Raw genomic sequence first — 14,906 nt, 5'->3', positions numbered from 1 at the left:
GAAGCCGTGGCGTATGGAGCAGCGAAGGCTGCTGCCCACAGAGGGGGTGAGGGGACATGGTTTGGATTCCCCTGTAAAGGAAGCGATGGCCCTGCCGAAGCCCCGTCCGCCTGTCCACCCCCCGCCCCGCCCCGGCCGCGGAGCTCCCTTACCTATTGAGCTGAGGAGAGGCTTGTCTCGACAACACTGCCCAGATAGCTGAGATCAATCAGAAACAAAGCAGTTATCAACACGGGCCGTGGGCAAACCACCCACGCACACCCAGAGGGGAGGAGGGGAGGAGCACAGGGGCCAGAGAACCACAAGCGAGGCCAGAGAATGGGGTGAGGGGAAGGAGAGGAGAGAGACAGAGAACCAACGGCACGATGGACGAGGCAGATGAGCGCTGCACAAAGCACAGACGACAGGGCTGCGGCGACAGCATCTCCTGCACAGACAGAGGCACGGGGTCCCGTGGGCACGCCACGCCCGGCGTCCTAGCTAGAGCTCTCCTCCACCTTCTCCGCCCACCAGGACCAGCGGCCAGTGGGAGGAGAAGCTGTACTTCCAGGTACCAGAGAGGGTGGGAGTGCACGGGGCGGGGGAAGGGCGCTGGGCTCCCTCCTCTCCAACCACCTCCCATCCTGCCTACCACCGGGCCAGCCTCCTCTGGAACACTCTGCTCCCCTGCACAGGCGGCCACATCAAGAAGAGAGACCGAAGGACGGAACCAGAGGGAAAGAGAGAGAGGGAGGGAGGGCAGCAGGGACCGGGGGCAGGGAGGGGGGCACTCCAGAGACGCTGCAAGCCCTTCGGAGCAAGTCGGGCCAACCCAAAGAAGATGGAGAAGGAAGAAAGACAGACAGAAAGAAAGCCAGACTTGAGGAGGAAGGAAGGGAGAGGGGGAGGAGGAGGGAAGGGGGGGCAGGGGAAAAAAGACGAGAGAAAAAGAGGCACAGACGGGCGTCCAGGCCGACTCTGGTACCTGGAATACCAGCTGCTACAGTTTAGAGTGTGCTCTCTCAGGCAGGCTGACCGCAGGAGCTTGTCTGTCTGTCTGTCTGTCTGCAGCTTCCTGCGAGGCACACAGGTTGGGATAGGGTATGTGGCTCCGGGCACACAGTTCACAGGCCTGAGATTTTGCTCCCAGCCTCCAGGATGTGCTCCCTGGAGAGCTTGTGGGAGGGGGCTCCCCCCCCCCTCCCGCTCACTAGGCTGCTAAGGGCAGGAGATTGGGAAGAGGAGCCCCAGGCCTGGTGGCCCAGGAAAATCAGGCTTCAGGGTCCTGCTTAGCAGGGAGGATGGGTCAGGGGAGGAAAGGAGGCTGGATACAAGGTCTCTGGGTAAACCCTGGAACCACCCCCAAAGCCAGGATCACAGGGATGTGGAGAGCTCTCCACTCTAAGAGTAACTGAGGTGACCACTCACTCGGACACACCACGTACCCGGCCCCCACCCCCCGCTTGCCCATGTGTGTCCACTCCCCATCACCCTGGGGTCTTCCTGAGAGCTCTGGGCTGGGTGGAGAGGCTCCCTCATGCTCTTGGCAGGGTACCTGGGCAGGTAAGCCCCACCCTCAACCCCATGACCACACCCTGCTGATGCCAAGACCAGAACTCTCCCGAAGGGATGCTGCAGCATGTCCAGACAAGCCCTGTCATTTGGGTTGATGGAAGGGGCGGAGGGTGGGTAGGGAATGGGGGGTGGAAGATGACCAGGTGGAGGTGGGCGGGAGAAACCAGCTCACACTCACCCTGAAGTAGGTAATGGCGGTGGGGGGGGCTCTGGTCTGAGCAGTTCCTCCCCCATCCTTCGAGGGGAAGGCGTCTGTCCAAACACATCCAGGTTGTCCGCAGGCCCTGCAGGGCCCGGCGGAGGGGAGGGGTAGCCTGTGGCCAGCGTGGTGAAGCCCATGGTGGGCCGGTAGCTGGGGCTCCCGCTGCGGCTGCTCTGGGAAGGGGAGCCCGTGGATGGCGTGGACTTGCGAGAGAAGCTGACAGCGGCCGGTGGCTGCAGGGTGATCTCCGACATCTCCGCTTGCTGCAGGAGGCCCGGGCGAGGCCGGGCCCGGGCGGCAAGCTCAGGGGAGCCGGTGCGGGAGCTGAGGGGGCTTTGGGTCAGAGGCGAGAGCCGGGAGGGCTGTAGCACCACTTGATGTAAACTGGGCTCGGCGCGCCTGGCCTGCCGGGGGCTGGGCCGGGGCCGGGGCTGGGGCTCATACCACCGGGTGTCCAGGCCAAATGTGCTGGGGCCACTGTGCCCCCCGGGCTCGGCCGGCTCGGGGTAAGGCAACACGGGTATGCCCATACCTTGGCTGGTATGTCTTAGCTGCCCTTGGCTCACCAGAGGTTGCATAGGTCTGTCCTGCCACTTAGCGGAGGTGGGCACTGGGACGGGGCCTCTCCCCGGAGACTTGCCTGCCCAACCCTTTGGCGCCTCCAGAGACAGGATGCCTGGGTAAGCCGCGGGCACCTGCAGGGAGGTGGGGGGCAGTCCTCGGGGGAGGCAGGCCTTGGGCTGCAGACTCTCGGCTACATCACAGGGGTGCAGCTGGTGGGGAAACATCATGGCCGGGGTTTCCAGTCCCCCAAAGGGGAATTCTGGCCGGCCCCAGGGCTCAGGGGAGCGCCCTCCTGTGGGTGTCTGAGTCAAGGGCAGCGTGCTGTTGGAAGCGTTCTCTCCGTTTTCCTCAGGAATGGTGGGGTGGCCGAAAGGCCCCTCAGTGTGCAGGGGTGGGGAGGACATGACTGAGCTCAAGGGGCTGCCCACTTCTGGCATGTAGAAGGGTGGCGGCTCCACTTCCCCAGGGCTGCTGCTGCTGAGGTACCCATAATACTGGCCATGGTGGAAGGGTCGGGGGGCGGGAGGTCTGGCCTGGCCTGTGGCCTGGAGCCGACCTTCCAGGCCGCCGGGGCCCTCCAGCCCGCGGGGCTGGAACCGAGGGCTATATGCTGGTGGTGGCAGGTAGGACTCCTGGCTAGATGACAGAGGGGTCAGCTGGGACTTCAGGGCAGCCACAGATGTGGGCACCAGCGGGTCCTCATTCTCCTCGTCCGACTGGCGGAACTCGGGGTACATGTCTGTCTCCTCGGCAAAGGGAAAGCCCTCGATGCGCCTGCTCTTCATCGAGGGCTCCATCTCAGAGGGATCCATCACGAAGCGGCCATCGGGGCCTCTGCTGATGAGCTCAATGGGCGTCGTGGCCTCGGCCTCGGCCTCGGCCTTGGCCACGCTGTACTTCTTGCTACTGATGGCCCTCTTGGTCTTTTTGTACAATGACAGCTCCTTCTCCCGAGTGGGACTCAGCATCCTCTTGGCCGCTGGCTGGCCTTGGTCATCGGAGGACTCCGAAGGGGCCCGGAGCGTGCGGATGCTCTCGGGGCTCACCTTGCCAGATGACAAGCTGTGGGGGTGAGTGGGGGAGCAGGAGTGTGAGGTGGGGGACATTTGCTCCTCCTCTTCTTTTTCTCCTCTTAACGAATAACCACAAACACCTAAGATAATACTCAAAAAAAGAGGTGCAGATGGGCTGCATATTTTGGCATGAAATACTTTGGCCAACGCTCCACTGTCTAGATGTGTGCTGGCCGTTTTTTGAATGAACACCCACATTTCCACCTTTCATCCTGCCCTGCCCTTCCTGTCTGCCCCACTCTGTCCAGCTACACCTCTAATTTCACTGTCTACAGTACTGCCCCCTCTGTGCAACTTAAAAATACCGAGCAGATCAGTGGACAGCCAACACTTTAGAGACACTGGTCTGGGGGCCGAGCGGGGCACACCACCTGCCTGTGTCCACCCTCCACCCTCTGTCCACACAGCACAACAGCAGAGGCACTTACGGAGACTCTAGGCTCTTTCTGCAGTGAGTGATGGAGAGTGGAGGATCTGGAAGGAAGAAGAAGGGGAGGAGAGCCTACTGAGGCCAGGGACACAAAACTCGTCTCGCGTGTCCACAGGGCCCAGAGCAAAGCCACAGAGGGGAGCAGCTCCTTCCAGGGTTAGGTATCTTTGGGCCCAGTCCCGAGTCCCGTGCCCACCACCACAGACCTGCCCTCTCTCACATTCTGGCCCCATCACACCCTCCCCAGCATCCTTCTTCCTTACTCCCTCTTCCAGACCAAGGCCCGCTGACAGTCCTACCCATAAGACCCCATTTCCCTATTTTCAAGGGGCCCGTGCTAAAAGTGGGCCATCTCTTCCAATGGGGAGCATTTGAAACTGGGCCAGGTAGAGCAGGGCGGTGGGGGCAGACACCCACCTTTTTTGCGCTTGAGCTTACGCTTGCGCTGCTTGTTGACAAAGCAGGCGGCCAGGGTGCTAAACAGGACGGCAGCTGCCAGGAAGCAGATGGTAGCTACGATTCCAGCCAACACAGGCCGAGCTAGCCCCTCATCAGTCAGGTCCGGCTGTGGGAAGATGTCTGCAGGGCGGTGCAAGGAGCATGCATGATTCCTCCCCTCGCTCCTGTAAAAGCCCCCACCTACTCTGACACCTAGCCCCCCAGCACTGTTCCCTACCTCTGCAGAACAGGCTCAGGCTCCATGCTCAACTTTAGCACTTGAAGAGAGACTAGTTTACGGAAGTCAAGTGATCGCTACAGAGCTTAGAAAGAAGGAATCACATCTATGTCTTACCCCATAGCGGTGATAATTTCGGTAATAATGTCTACCTGGCTAGTGCTTTTTGCAAAGGGTTCTCATGCATACTACCACACACCCTCACATGAGGCCAACAGACCACATGCCATCGCTCTCATTTTCTAAGGTAAAGAAAGTGTCGCTGGCAGAGTTTGAGCAACTTGCGGACATAAATATTGCCTATCAGTGTCTGCACCACGACACCATACCTCTGGCCTCCTGTTAGGATTTGCTGCCTTCTGCCATGCCATCTCGACAAAATGAGAACTTACTGTGGAGGCACCTTGAGGGTAAAATACTACAGCAGGGAGAAGAGGTTGTGACTACAGAATTCAGATCCATCCATCTCTAAGTCATTACAGCACAGCTGAGCAATTTCTACAGGGAGGGTGAGCACATCCTGGTCGTTTCGGGTTCAGAATGCTGGAGCCAGCAGGGACATTCAACGCAGGTCCAATTTCATTTTACAGGTAAAGAAGTGAGTTTCACTTTGTGCCCAAATCCATACTGCTTGTTAGTGACAGAGCCAGAACTAGACCCCCATCTACTGTACCCCACTTCAAAGTCAGTTATAATAGAAAGTGCCACTCTTTAGATTCTGTGGATTCTGATATATTTGGCCAGAGCCCATCGTTCTGCTGAAAAGAACAATGGATGAAAATAACCCAAATCACGCTGATGAGTGGGCAAATGGAATGCTATAGCCTTTGGGAATGGGGGGCTCAGAGGCAGGCGGCTGAGGGCGCTGTGCCTTCATTCACCCATGGGGAGTCTTCCCAGTATTTGGGCTTCCTTTCAGGTGCCAGACATAAAGCCACTGAACACAGAACAGTTCACTGATGAAAACCCTCAAGTCTTCTATTCTGGCCTTGGCTTTAAGCTCTGTTCCCTGCTCCTTCTTCTCTCTGAGTCCCCTCCCTGGAAGGAAGCCAAGACAGGGTACTTTTGTAGTAAAAAAAAAGAAAGAAAGAAAGAAAGGAAAGAAGGAAGGAAGAAAAGAAAAAAAGGTCCATGGTGCCATCGTGTCTAACATGAGGCAAAAGTCACACCCCACAGCCCCCAGTGCTCTGGTGCCACTTGGGTCCTCCCCGTCCCTCCCCAAGTCTGCCTGCCCTGGTGCTTCTGTAGCTCTGTGAGTCCTGCTGCATGAGCTTCTTGGCCAAGCTCCTTGCCAGCTGGTCCCGCAGGTCCTTGTGTGAGCAGTGCCCATGGAAATGGTGCCATTGCTTAATCACTAAGCAAAAGCCTCTTCCCATACCAAGGGCCTTAGCCACTTCACTGGGCAAGGGAGGGGCTCTGCTGTCTCAGGAACTGTAGCTAGAGAAAGATGTGTAGAAATGGGACCAGGGCCAAGAGAAAAAAAGATAAGTGGGGAAAATGCTAGGGAGTTGGCTTTATTTAGCCTGAATAAAATCTAGGGAGACGAAGGAGTGGAGGAAACAACACCAAACAGCAATTTTCCAAACAAAACCACCACAATTATAAAGCAGTCTTATAATAGGCCTTCAGCAAATATGTGCTGACCTGCTGTCTCTCCAATTCACCGCCCCAGTCCATTACAGAGGACAGCACTGGAGGAAACAGGGATTTTATAGCAAAAGAACATAAACCAAGTTCTTTTTGACTACTATCATGAGAAGATGAGCTACATTTCTCCCTGTGGCTATCTTATAGAAAGTGTCATAAATGCAGCTCTTTAGTTGGAGAAATCCTGTCCATCATGGAAGCTGAAGGATGGGTTGGAGAAATGCGGTGATCTTAAGAAATGCAGTGACTCAGTTTCCACCAGAGCTCTCGTTTCCATTTCATCCTCCCTCCCCATATTAGCTATCTTGCAAAGGACATCCACATGGCTCTTGTATCCTACAGCTGTAACAGACCTCCCCGCCCCCCCCCAGGCCAAGTACCTGTGCTGGAGACGCCGGCGATGTTGCTGGGCTCGCTGATCAGATCCTGCATGACGGCCAGAACCCGGAATTCGTACCAGGTGTCCTACAGCCCCCAGGACAAGACCCTGTCAGCCTACGGACCTGAGACAGCCACTGACCCACTACTGACCTCCCCCACCCACCCTGCAATGATCTCTCATGGAACAGGGTACCCAAAGCAGTGGCATACTGGAAGTGATGAACAACCAGCTCTCAGTTTAAAAAAAAAAAGTCCTGATTTGTAGCATTTGCCAATTTCCATGATAAAAATACTCCCACCGTGGCAGATTTCAATCTACAACTGTGAGGTCACTGAAAGCAGAGTTGGAAAGAGATGCACACAATATGGGCTCTCTCTTAGGAGCCCCCGTGAGCCAGTTCTACCACTAAATGAGTGTCCAGGGAAGGAAGACAGAAAGATAGATGGGATTGTCTGTATCCATGAAATAAGCTGCTTCCTCTCTCCAGCTAGAGAGACATCAAAGTTTAAAGGGGGTCAGCTGGGAAAAAAAAAAATAATGTATCTTCCTCCAGGGAGTCTAAATTGTTAAAGCAGGGGTCCTTCCCTGGGCAAAGCTTGAAGACTATCCTTCTGGGAAATCCTCTGCCCAGCCGAAGTTAGACTCCTAGCAGGGAGCTGAGGTCACTCTCTAGTTACACATTCGGGGCTCCTCACCTGCCCTCAGTTGCCATGACCTGAGGATCCCAGACTTTGGTAGCAGATCTGAGAATAAAGGAATTGGTGTGGGGGGGGACAGTACATGGCTGGGCCTCGTACACCTGACTTGGGTCACTCAAAGCTTCCGGTGACTCCAGCGAGTCGTGTCACTTTCAGAATTTGGGAACAGCAGCAGGGAAAAGCTGGGCACCTCACCTGTGACAGATCCTTGGCAAAGAACTCTCCATCAGTGCCTGGGATGGCACTATCTAAGATCTCCCAGTGTTCCCCGACACGGTATTCCATGATGTAGCGGTCAATGGGAAAGCTGTGATTGGCAGGGGGGAGCCAAGACAGGAGTACACCCTGCTGGGTCCGGTTGGCTGTGAGGCACCTTGGTGGGGTAACCAGCACCAGGGGTTCTGGAGTTGTGATAGGGAATGCTGCAGCACAGAGGGAAGAGAGAGAGAAGGGGCATGGTGTTGCTGAGGTCACTGCTCCCTCACCTCCCTACATGCTGTCTTCTGGCTCATCATGTGTCCCTCAGAATGTGTCACATTCCTTGCATGAGTCATTTCAGGGACAAGACTGTCACATAAAAGAGCCCTCCTCACCCAAGGGAAGTGGCCCACATGATCCTACTTTCTGAGCACTTCTAAAAACATAGATGCGGGGCGCCTGGGTGGCTCAGTCGTTAAGCGTCTGCCTTCGGCTCAGGTCATGATCCCGGGGTCCTGGGATCGAGCCCCACATCGGGCTCCCTGTTCCGCAGGAAGCCTGCTTCTCCCTCTCCCACTCCCCCTGCTTGTGTTCCCTCTCTTGCTGTCTCTCTCTCTCTGTCAAAAAATAAATTAAAAAATCTTAAAAAAAAATAAAAAATAAAAACATAGATGAGAGAATGGAGTCGCTCAAAAGGAAAGGGAAAAAAAAGACAAGCTAACAAAGGGGAACCAAGTGAGGAAGATGGAAGAATTGAATGTAATCTTTTAAATAAGATCGTATCTTTAAAAAGATATTACAAAACATATCTTATGTTCTCTTCTAAGGAAGTAGGAATGTCTTCCCATAGCTCACTTCTGCTCTCAATTGCCTTCTTGGCCCAGGTGGGAACACAAGGACCAGGGAGGAAAGTTCTAGAGCAGGGGTAAGCATCCCATCACTGCTGCACCCCTTGGTGGCAGTAAAGGATCCAGGAACAGGCCGGAGGAGTGCCACTCGTTCACAGCTGCTCTTGGGGTGGGATGGAGTGAGCCACTGGGTCCAGGAAGGAAGAGTTGGCATGACTAGAAGATTCGACGGGGAGCACTGGCCACACGCCCACCACCAAACGAGGCCATGGGCCAGAGGAAAGAATCGGTAAGAGCACAGAAGGAGGCAGGATTCCCAGCCTGCCCTGTGAAGCCACAGGAAGATGCAAACATGTGGCTTAGCAAGGAAGGATAAATGCTAAGCCTCTTCCTTAACAGGAATCTAGCCCAAAGTGCTCTGACGTGGGACAAGGCACTATGGTCCAGGCCAACCCCACAGAACAGCATGACAAGTCCTCCCTGGGAGAGCAAATGACATGATTATGAAAGGCACGTAGGAAGGTGCCTGGCACATAGTAAGCAGTGAAGTGAGTTGCAAGGACCATCACCACCACCATTATCGTCTTTACTCAGCTCCTCCAGGAAATATCCTCAAGACACCCCAGCCTGAGGCCCTCACCTAAAGTGTTCACAGTGACCACCTCACTGAAGGCGCTCGTTCCCAGCTTGTTCTGGGCCAGGACGCTGAACTGGTATGCTGTCTCAGGCTCCAGGGCGTCCACTAGCAACCAGCTGGGTCCCGGTGGCACTGGCAAAGACAGCCAGTCGTGGGGCCCAAACTGTGCCCGCTTCATCCTGGCCAAAAGAAAGAGAGAGGATCGGGGACAAGGGGGTGGGGTGGGTTACACGGCGACGGGAGAGTGCATGCAAGGTCCTCAAGGAGGTGGTGGTGGGCAGACCTGGCCTTCCCAGGCTTTGGGACAGAAAAAGGTAATGACCAAAGGTGGGAAATACCCAACTTTGGCTGTACCAGGTCGCCGGCCACTGCCTTGTACCTCCTCTGCTAAGAGGAGCCCTTAAGTATAAGTGACACTCAAGATCCTGGTCAAACTAGCAAGTGCATTTTGGGAGAATCTCACCCTGGTCACAACGCTGAGAGTGGCTCTGCCTTGAGAAAAGTCAGGACACGAGGAACAAGGCAGGTACCATCATGGGAAAGTGAGGATGAGCAGCTCAGCAATGGCAGACTAGGGAAAGAACCCAGGTGACCTCAGCTGCGCACCCTCCCAGGGACAGCCAGAAGTGGGACGTCAAGTAACCCAGAGGGCTCACTCAGTCCAACCAGCTTTGAGTCATCTGAGGAAGTCTAGGGTATATGACAAAAATAACCAGGGGTTTCCCCACAGTGAGGACCAGGATCCTTAAGGCCTTAACGGTTAGAACTCACCATCAAGGGGAAGGTCACGCTGTGCGTGGAGAACACTGGAACTAGGAGTGAAGGTTAGGCCTTGTTCTATACCGCCCACCTAACTCTCCACTGGCAATGAAGCCAGCTGTCTACAGGTGCAGTGCCCCGGCATCACCACGGGGAGGAGACATCATCCTATGGGATTGAGACCCTGGGCAGCTTTCTTCTTGCGGCTCTGAGCTACAACTTAGCGGACGCCCGCCCACCGGGTTCCCTCTATGTTTAAAGGCTCACTACCATGAATGCTTAGGAGTTTGAGCTGTGGCAGCAGAAAGCACAGCAAAAAAGAAGCTAGTGCCAAATGTTTGAGTCAGTACTGGGAGAGTCAGAGGCAATCAGAACGAGAGGAGGGAAGGAGAACTCCCCAAACTCTGCAACCACCCATACCCCCCATCCCGGCCCCAGGCACCAAAGCAAGTGAGCAAAGTGTAATAAAGCGGTGCAAATGAGCAGCAGCGTGGAGCAGGACCGCAAGCAGTGAGGGAAACCCCAATCTACGCCCAGACCTGCCACTTGGATGTCCCCAAAGATGGCTTGGCCATGCCAAACGCCCTTCCCTGGACACACAGCCACCCGGCAGCACCATGATTCTTGCAGTGGCCACCTGACAGAGTTGTCAGGAGCAACCCCCTCCCCCTTACTCCAGGCCCCCTCCCCAACCTCCGGAGGACCAGAGATAAGGATTGGAGGATGTTCTGGTTGCAACTCAGAGCGCTCCCCACGCTCACCATCTAGGTCCAGTGTGCCTATCCAGAACTCAAAACCCCTAGGATATTCAGGACATATCCACAAATCACCATGATGGGAAAGAGGGTAGCTTCCTCTCAACCTCCCTTGCTGTTGAGAAGTCTATCAAGGGCTCTCCCTGAATCTCCATGAGTTGTCCTCTGCAGGGATGTTTCCTCCTTCCCAGGCTCTGGCTGAGCCTGATCGGGCATACACTCAGATGAGGCAGGTCTGAAAAGGAGGAAGTGGGAGGACTCATCCTTCCTGCTCAAGGATGTCCCACGCTGCAGGTGGCCAGTTCCTGGCTCAGGATAGGAATGTGTGGGAAGAGAAATCTTTGGGGAATGGGAAGGAGGTCAGCTATGGCTCCTCTCTCCATCTTTTCTGTGCCTCCTGACCTCAGCCTGATTTGTGCATCTTTGAGATCCCTCACCTACCCCAAGGCTTAGGCAAAGATCTCACATCACTACATCTGGCCAAATTGACAGCAGAGATATAAACACAATAGAGACACAGGGTCCTAGAGAAAATAGAGATGCTGAAGACAAGGCCAGAAGGCAAGCACCACTTCAAATCGGTTTCTGGAACCACTGGGGAAGTGATAGAATAGAAATTAGATTCTACACTTCCAGCTGGGCTGTTTCACAATGCCCTTGAAGATTAGGAGTCTCTTCCAGACTCCAGAGGACAGAGGGACCTAAAAGAAGCAGGAACCAAGGACACAAAAAGGGGTCATGAGATAAGCTGGGGCAAGAGAAGCAGAGGGTGATGGTCACTTCAGGAAACAACCTAAACTGGCATCCCAAACCTTCCAGGCTGGGAATGCAGAATGCCCGGAATCCCTCAGACAGACACACCCCTTCCCCACAAGACCTAGTCACTGCGTCAACACACCTCACTGCCTAGAGGTCTAGCAGGCGAAGAACCATATCCTTCTCATAACATCTACCCACCCCAGGAACTGACTGAAGTCGGGGGTTGGGGGAGGGAGAAGCAGAGAGCAAAGCATGCGGGGGTGACTCACAGAGGTCCGTACCAAACTGAGAATGTCTGCTCGAATCCTCCATCATAGCCTGGCTCCCAGGACACGTTGGCAGTTGTCATGGAGACCTGGACCCGGACACTGCCCGGGGCATGGGGGCTGGTGCCTGGAGACCAAGTGAAGTCCTCTCAGACTGAAATGAACTGGGTCCAGTGAGCTGGACACCCACAGGGGCACACTGCACAGTAGCAAAATGCAGTGCCCCAAGCGCAGCACTCAGGGGCCAGGGATGCTCTGAGGGGCGGACACCCTGAGCAGTAGGGCTGCAGAAGGAAACCTGTCCCCCTGTGCCATCCAGTCCTTCTAGCAAGACATGGCATGAGCAACAGGAATATGGCCAAAGGGAAACCAGAACCTTCGTCACCCCAGGCTAAAGTCCTGTGCTCACCTGGCAAACAGACACTCTCCCTTAAGGTCACAGGCAAAGCCAAAAAGCCCCCGTCCTGTCAAGTTCTCTGGCCTCATGAGATAGCCATATTCCATCCGAACATCAAAGTGAGAGGCAGCACAACACAACTGTTAAGAACTTCAGCTTGGGTTCGGGTCCTGGACCCAGCACTCATTAGCAATGCGATGCTCGGTGAGGTGTGCGATCCACGCCAGCCTTGGATTCAAATGGATGTACACTGGGGACTTACCAGCTCTCGCCTCACAGGTTATAAATGATGGGGCACCACTTGGTACAGAGCCTAAAACTGGTGGTAAATGCTCAAAGTGCTGGCCACGTTACGACTGGCTGTCAGTCCCCAGAGGGGCAGGCTCCAAAGGTACAAGCTGAGGTCTTAGGGACACACACCTCAGGCAGAAGAAGTGGAAACATAACACCTGGCACCCCAGGAAATGGGAACGCCAGGAATCTCCATGCCAAGCCCAGCCTATGGAGCTCAGCGCCCGGGTCCCCTCCCAGGTCCCCCTCATTCCGTTCTTCCAGCTCCCCTTGTAGGTCCTAGACACAGACCTCTGAGCAGTTGCCCCTGCCCACGCACCTGCCCCATTTCTATATGGCCGTGCTGCTGGGTACATTCTGCCAGAAAAAGATCTCCCCGGGACAGGCCCCGTGTCACCTTCCCTTACCCAGAGTCTACAGAGGGCTAAGGCTACACGCGGCAGGCTCCAGGATCGGGGGTGCTGATTCAGGAAAGACGCCCAGAAAGGGTGGACAGTGCCCGGCACCCAGACCGCAGCCCTCCTGCCCACAGCCCCCGTACCGATGACGGTCAGGTGAGTACTGGCAGTGATGCTGGTGACCACGTTGGTGGCGATGCACTCCCACTCCCCGTGGTCCTCCTTACTCAGGGCTCGGAACTGGAGACTCCCGCTGGGCAGGGCATTGTGCTTGCTTCTGCTGGGCTTCCCTACCTTGGCCAAACAAGGGGGCAAAGAGGAAGGCAGGAGCAGGGTGGCAGGGGAGGAACCAGGTCGACAGGGAAGAAGAGAAGCCACCAACACGTCAGAAGTCCGAGAACAGGAAGAGAGCAGAACCCGCACACTCGGCCTGCACCCCCGCCGCCCCTCCTCCAGAGGACCCATCACTCTAGAAGTCAGCCCCGCTACTCAGCACCTGGCCCTGTTAGGTCTTGCCCATCCGCCACACTTCCCAGGAGCTCCAGAACCCAGAGGTACCTTTTTCCACGTGATGACAGGGAAAGGGTCCCCTGCAGCAGCGCAGGGAATGAGCAGCTCCCGGCCAGCCTCCTGCCTATATTCCCAGCCTGGTAGCACCGTAAAATACGGGGGGTCCTAGGGAGAGCACAGCAAGGCCATGACGTCGAGCGTTTCAGGTACCCACTCCCACGGGGGCCACTCTCAGCCCCAGGCCTCACCTTCAGGACAAGCCGTGCGGGAGCAGACTGGCCCATGGTCCCCAAGGTGTTGTAAGGCACACAGGTGTAAGTGCCAAGAGCCTCCTCTGTGGCCTCCTCAATCCGAATGGAGCCATCCTCCATCAGGGTCCAACCCAGGTTCTGCCAGAGCACAGAGAGCAGAGCAGGGAGCAGTGGTCAGGGGGCAGAAGCTCGGTCCCGGCCCCTGCCAGGCCAGCCCTGAGCTGGCAGGCCCGGGCAGAGCCCCAGCTAGCCTGGGGCAGGGGCTGTCTAAGTGCCCTGGGAGAATAGTGCAAGCTCTACCAGACGGCAGACCCCCACAGGAAGCAGTTCTGTGTTCCTAGAGTTTTCTGATGGGGAGTGGAGGAGTCCTGGCAGGGAACCAGACCCTCAGAGGCAGTACCTCAGTGGCAGGAGAGTGTCTCACTGTGACCCCCACATGCATCTCTCTAGCACCTTCTCGACCTGCAGGGGGCGGCCATCCTTGTTCCATTTGACCACGGTGGCCGGTGGCTCTGCATCCACAGGGCATCGGATATAGCCGTGAATTCCCACGGGCACGTAGATGACAGGGGGCATGTTGAGGACACGGGCTGGGTCTGCAGAGGGGTCGTGTGGGGTGAGAGAGAAGAAAGGCATGAGGGAAGTCAAGGAGTGAGAAATCTGGGCAGGGGGCCAAGACTCCTCACACACCCCCGGGGTCTCATACAGATACCCCATCTCCGAGGAACTGCCTTTCACACCCACCCACCCATGTGTCCTCAGTGCTCACAACAGTGCCAGGTGCCGGGACCACCACAAGGAGCAAGACGGACAAAGCCCAGAGGCCACACCAGGCCACCCCAATGCAGTGCAGGCTGCAGGTGGCTTTTGCCTGTCCAGAACTAAGGCATGTTCTAGCCTGCTCCGACCCATAACACTCCTCAAATGCTTCCACGCATGGACTGAACTGCAGAACAAGGACTCTCGACGTGCATATCTCCAGCCCCCGGACTCCAAACTCGAAGTCAACGTTTGACCACACCCTCCACCAATTGCTCCTTATCCCAAATCTCTCTCGGACACCAAGCAGCTCTCGGTCCACATCCTAAGCCAGAAGAAGAACGTCAGTTCTATGCATAAGGTGTTCAGAGGCATGACCACCGGTGGTTCTTTTCTCTCCTCTCTACTGTGCTAGTTGCCGAGGCACCCCGAGCCTCAGCTTCCCCTCTGTGCAGTTGGAATGCAGAATGAACCTTGGCCACAGAACGGATGAAAGGTTCTCAGGAGAACACCAAGAGCGGCACATCCTGTGATGTGGGTGACTCATCAACTTTAGATTCCCCCAATTTCCCCTGAGGGCTACCAAGGAGAAAGATCCAGAACTTCCAGTGAGGCAGTGAGGATGAATGAGCTGGTATCTTTTAAGCATTTGGAGCTCTTCAGAGAACAGCATTACATAAATACCAGGCCGAGTTATATATTTAGACATAGCTTCCTACTTTTGTATGTAGAGTTTTTTTTTTTTTTCCTCCAAGATTTTCAAAGGGTTTATGAATGGGAAATACTCTGAACACTGCTTTTTAGCAGAAATAAAAATCCTTGTCTCACCCACCTGGAAATCTCACCCCCCGG

At 55.7% G+C, this 14,906-nt stretch overlaps 1 protein-coding gene across 3 annotated transcripts in view; it reads right to left on the bottom strand.

Annotated features, from left to right (window-relative positions):
• IGSF9B (immunoglobulin superfamily member 9B) overlaps positions 1–14,906 on the bottom strand; it is a 50,244-nt gene that overhangs the window by 13,273 nt on the left and 22,065 nt on the right. For 2 of the 3 annotated variants that reach the window (XR_014138844.1, XM_006730533.3), the window contains exons 8-18: positions 13,749–13,891; positions 13,293–13,433; positions 13,093–13,209; positions 12,678–12,828; positions 11,464–11,575; positions 8,913–9,088; positions 7,422–7,648; positions 6,527–6,611; positions 4,241–4,402; positions 3,822–3,867; positions 1,733–3,382 (exon numbers count right to left, since the gene is read on the bottom strand). Coding sequence is in view for 2 of the 3 variants with exons in the window: in XM_006730533.3 (XP_006730596.1) it covers positions 1,733–3,382; positions 3,822–3,867; positions 4,241–4,402; positions 6,527–6,611; positions 7,422–7,648; positions 8,913–9,088; positions 11,464–11,575; positions 12,678–12,828; positions 13,093–13,209; positions 13,293–13,433; positions 13,749–13,891 (3,010 nt within the window). In the remaining variant the exon portion in view is untranslated. Of the gene's footprint in view, positions 1–152; positions 199–964; positions 1,055–1,732; positions 3,383–3,821; positions 3,868–4,240; positions 4,403–6,526; positions 6,612–7,421; positions 7,649–8,912; positions 9,089–11,463; positions 11,576–12,677; positions 12,829–13,092; positions 13,210–13,292; positions 13,434–13,748; positions 13,892–14,906 lie in introns of all 3 variants that reach the window. The other variant, XM_081799078.1, reaches the window with a different exon arrangement.

The sequence above is a fragment of the Leptonychotes weddellii genome, chromosome 11, assembly GCF_054177405.1.
Source record: "Leptonychotes weddellii isolate Sample4059 chromosome 11, ASM5417740v2, whole genome shotgun sequence".
NCBI classification, from domain to species: Eukaryota; Metazoa; Chordata; class Mammalia; order Carnivora; family Phocidae; genus Leptonychotes; species Leptonychotes weddellii.
This window is presented reverse-complemented; position numbering and strand designations above follow the sequence as displayed.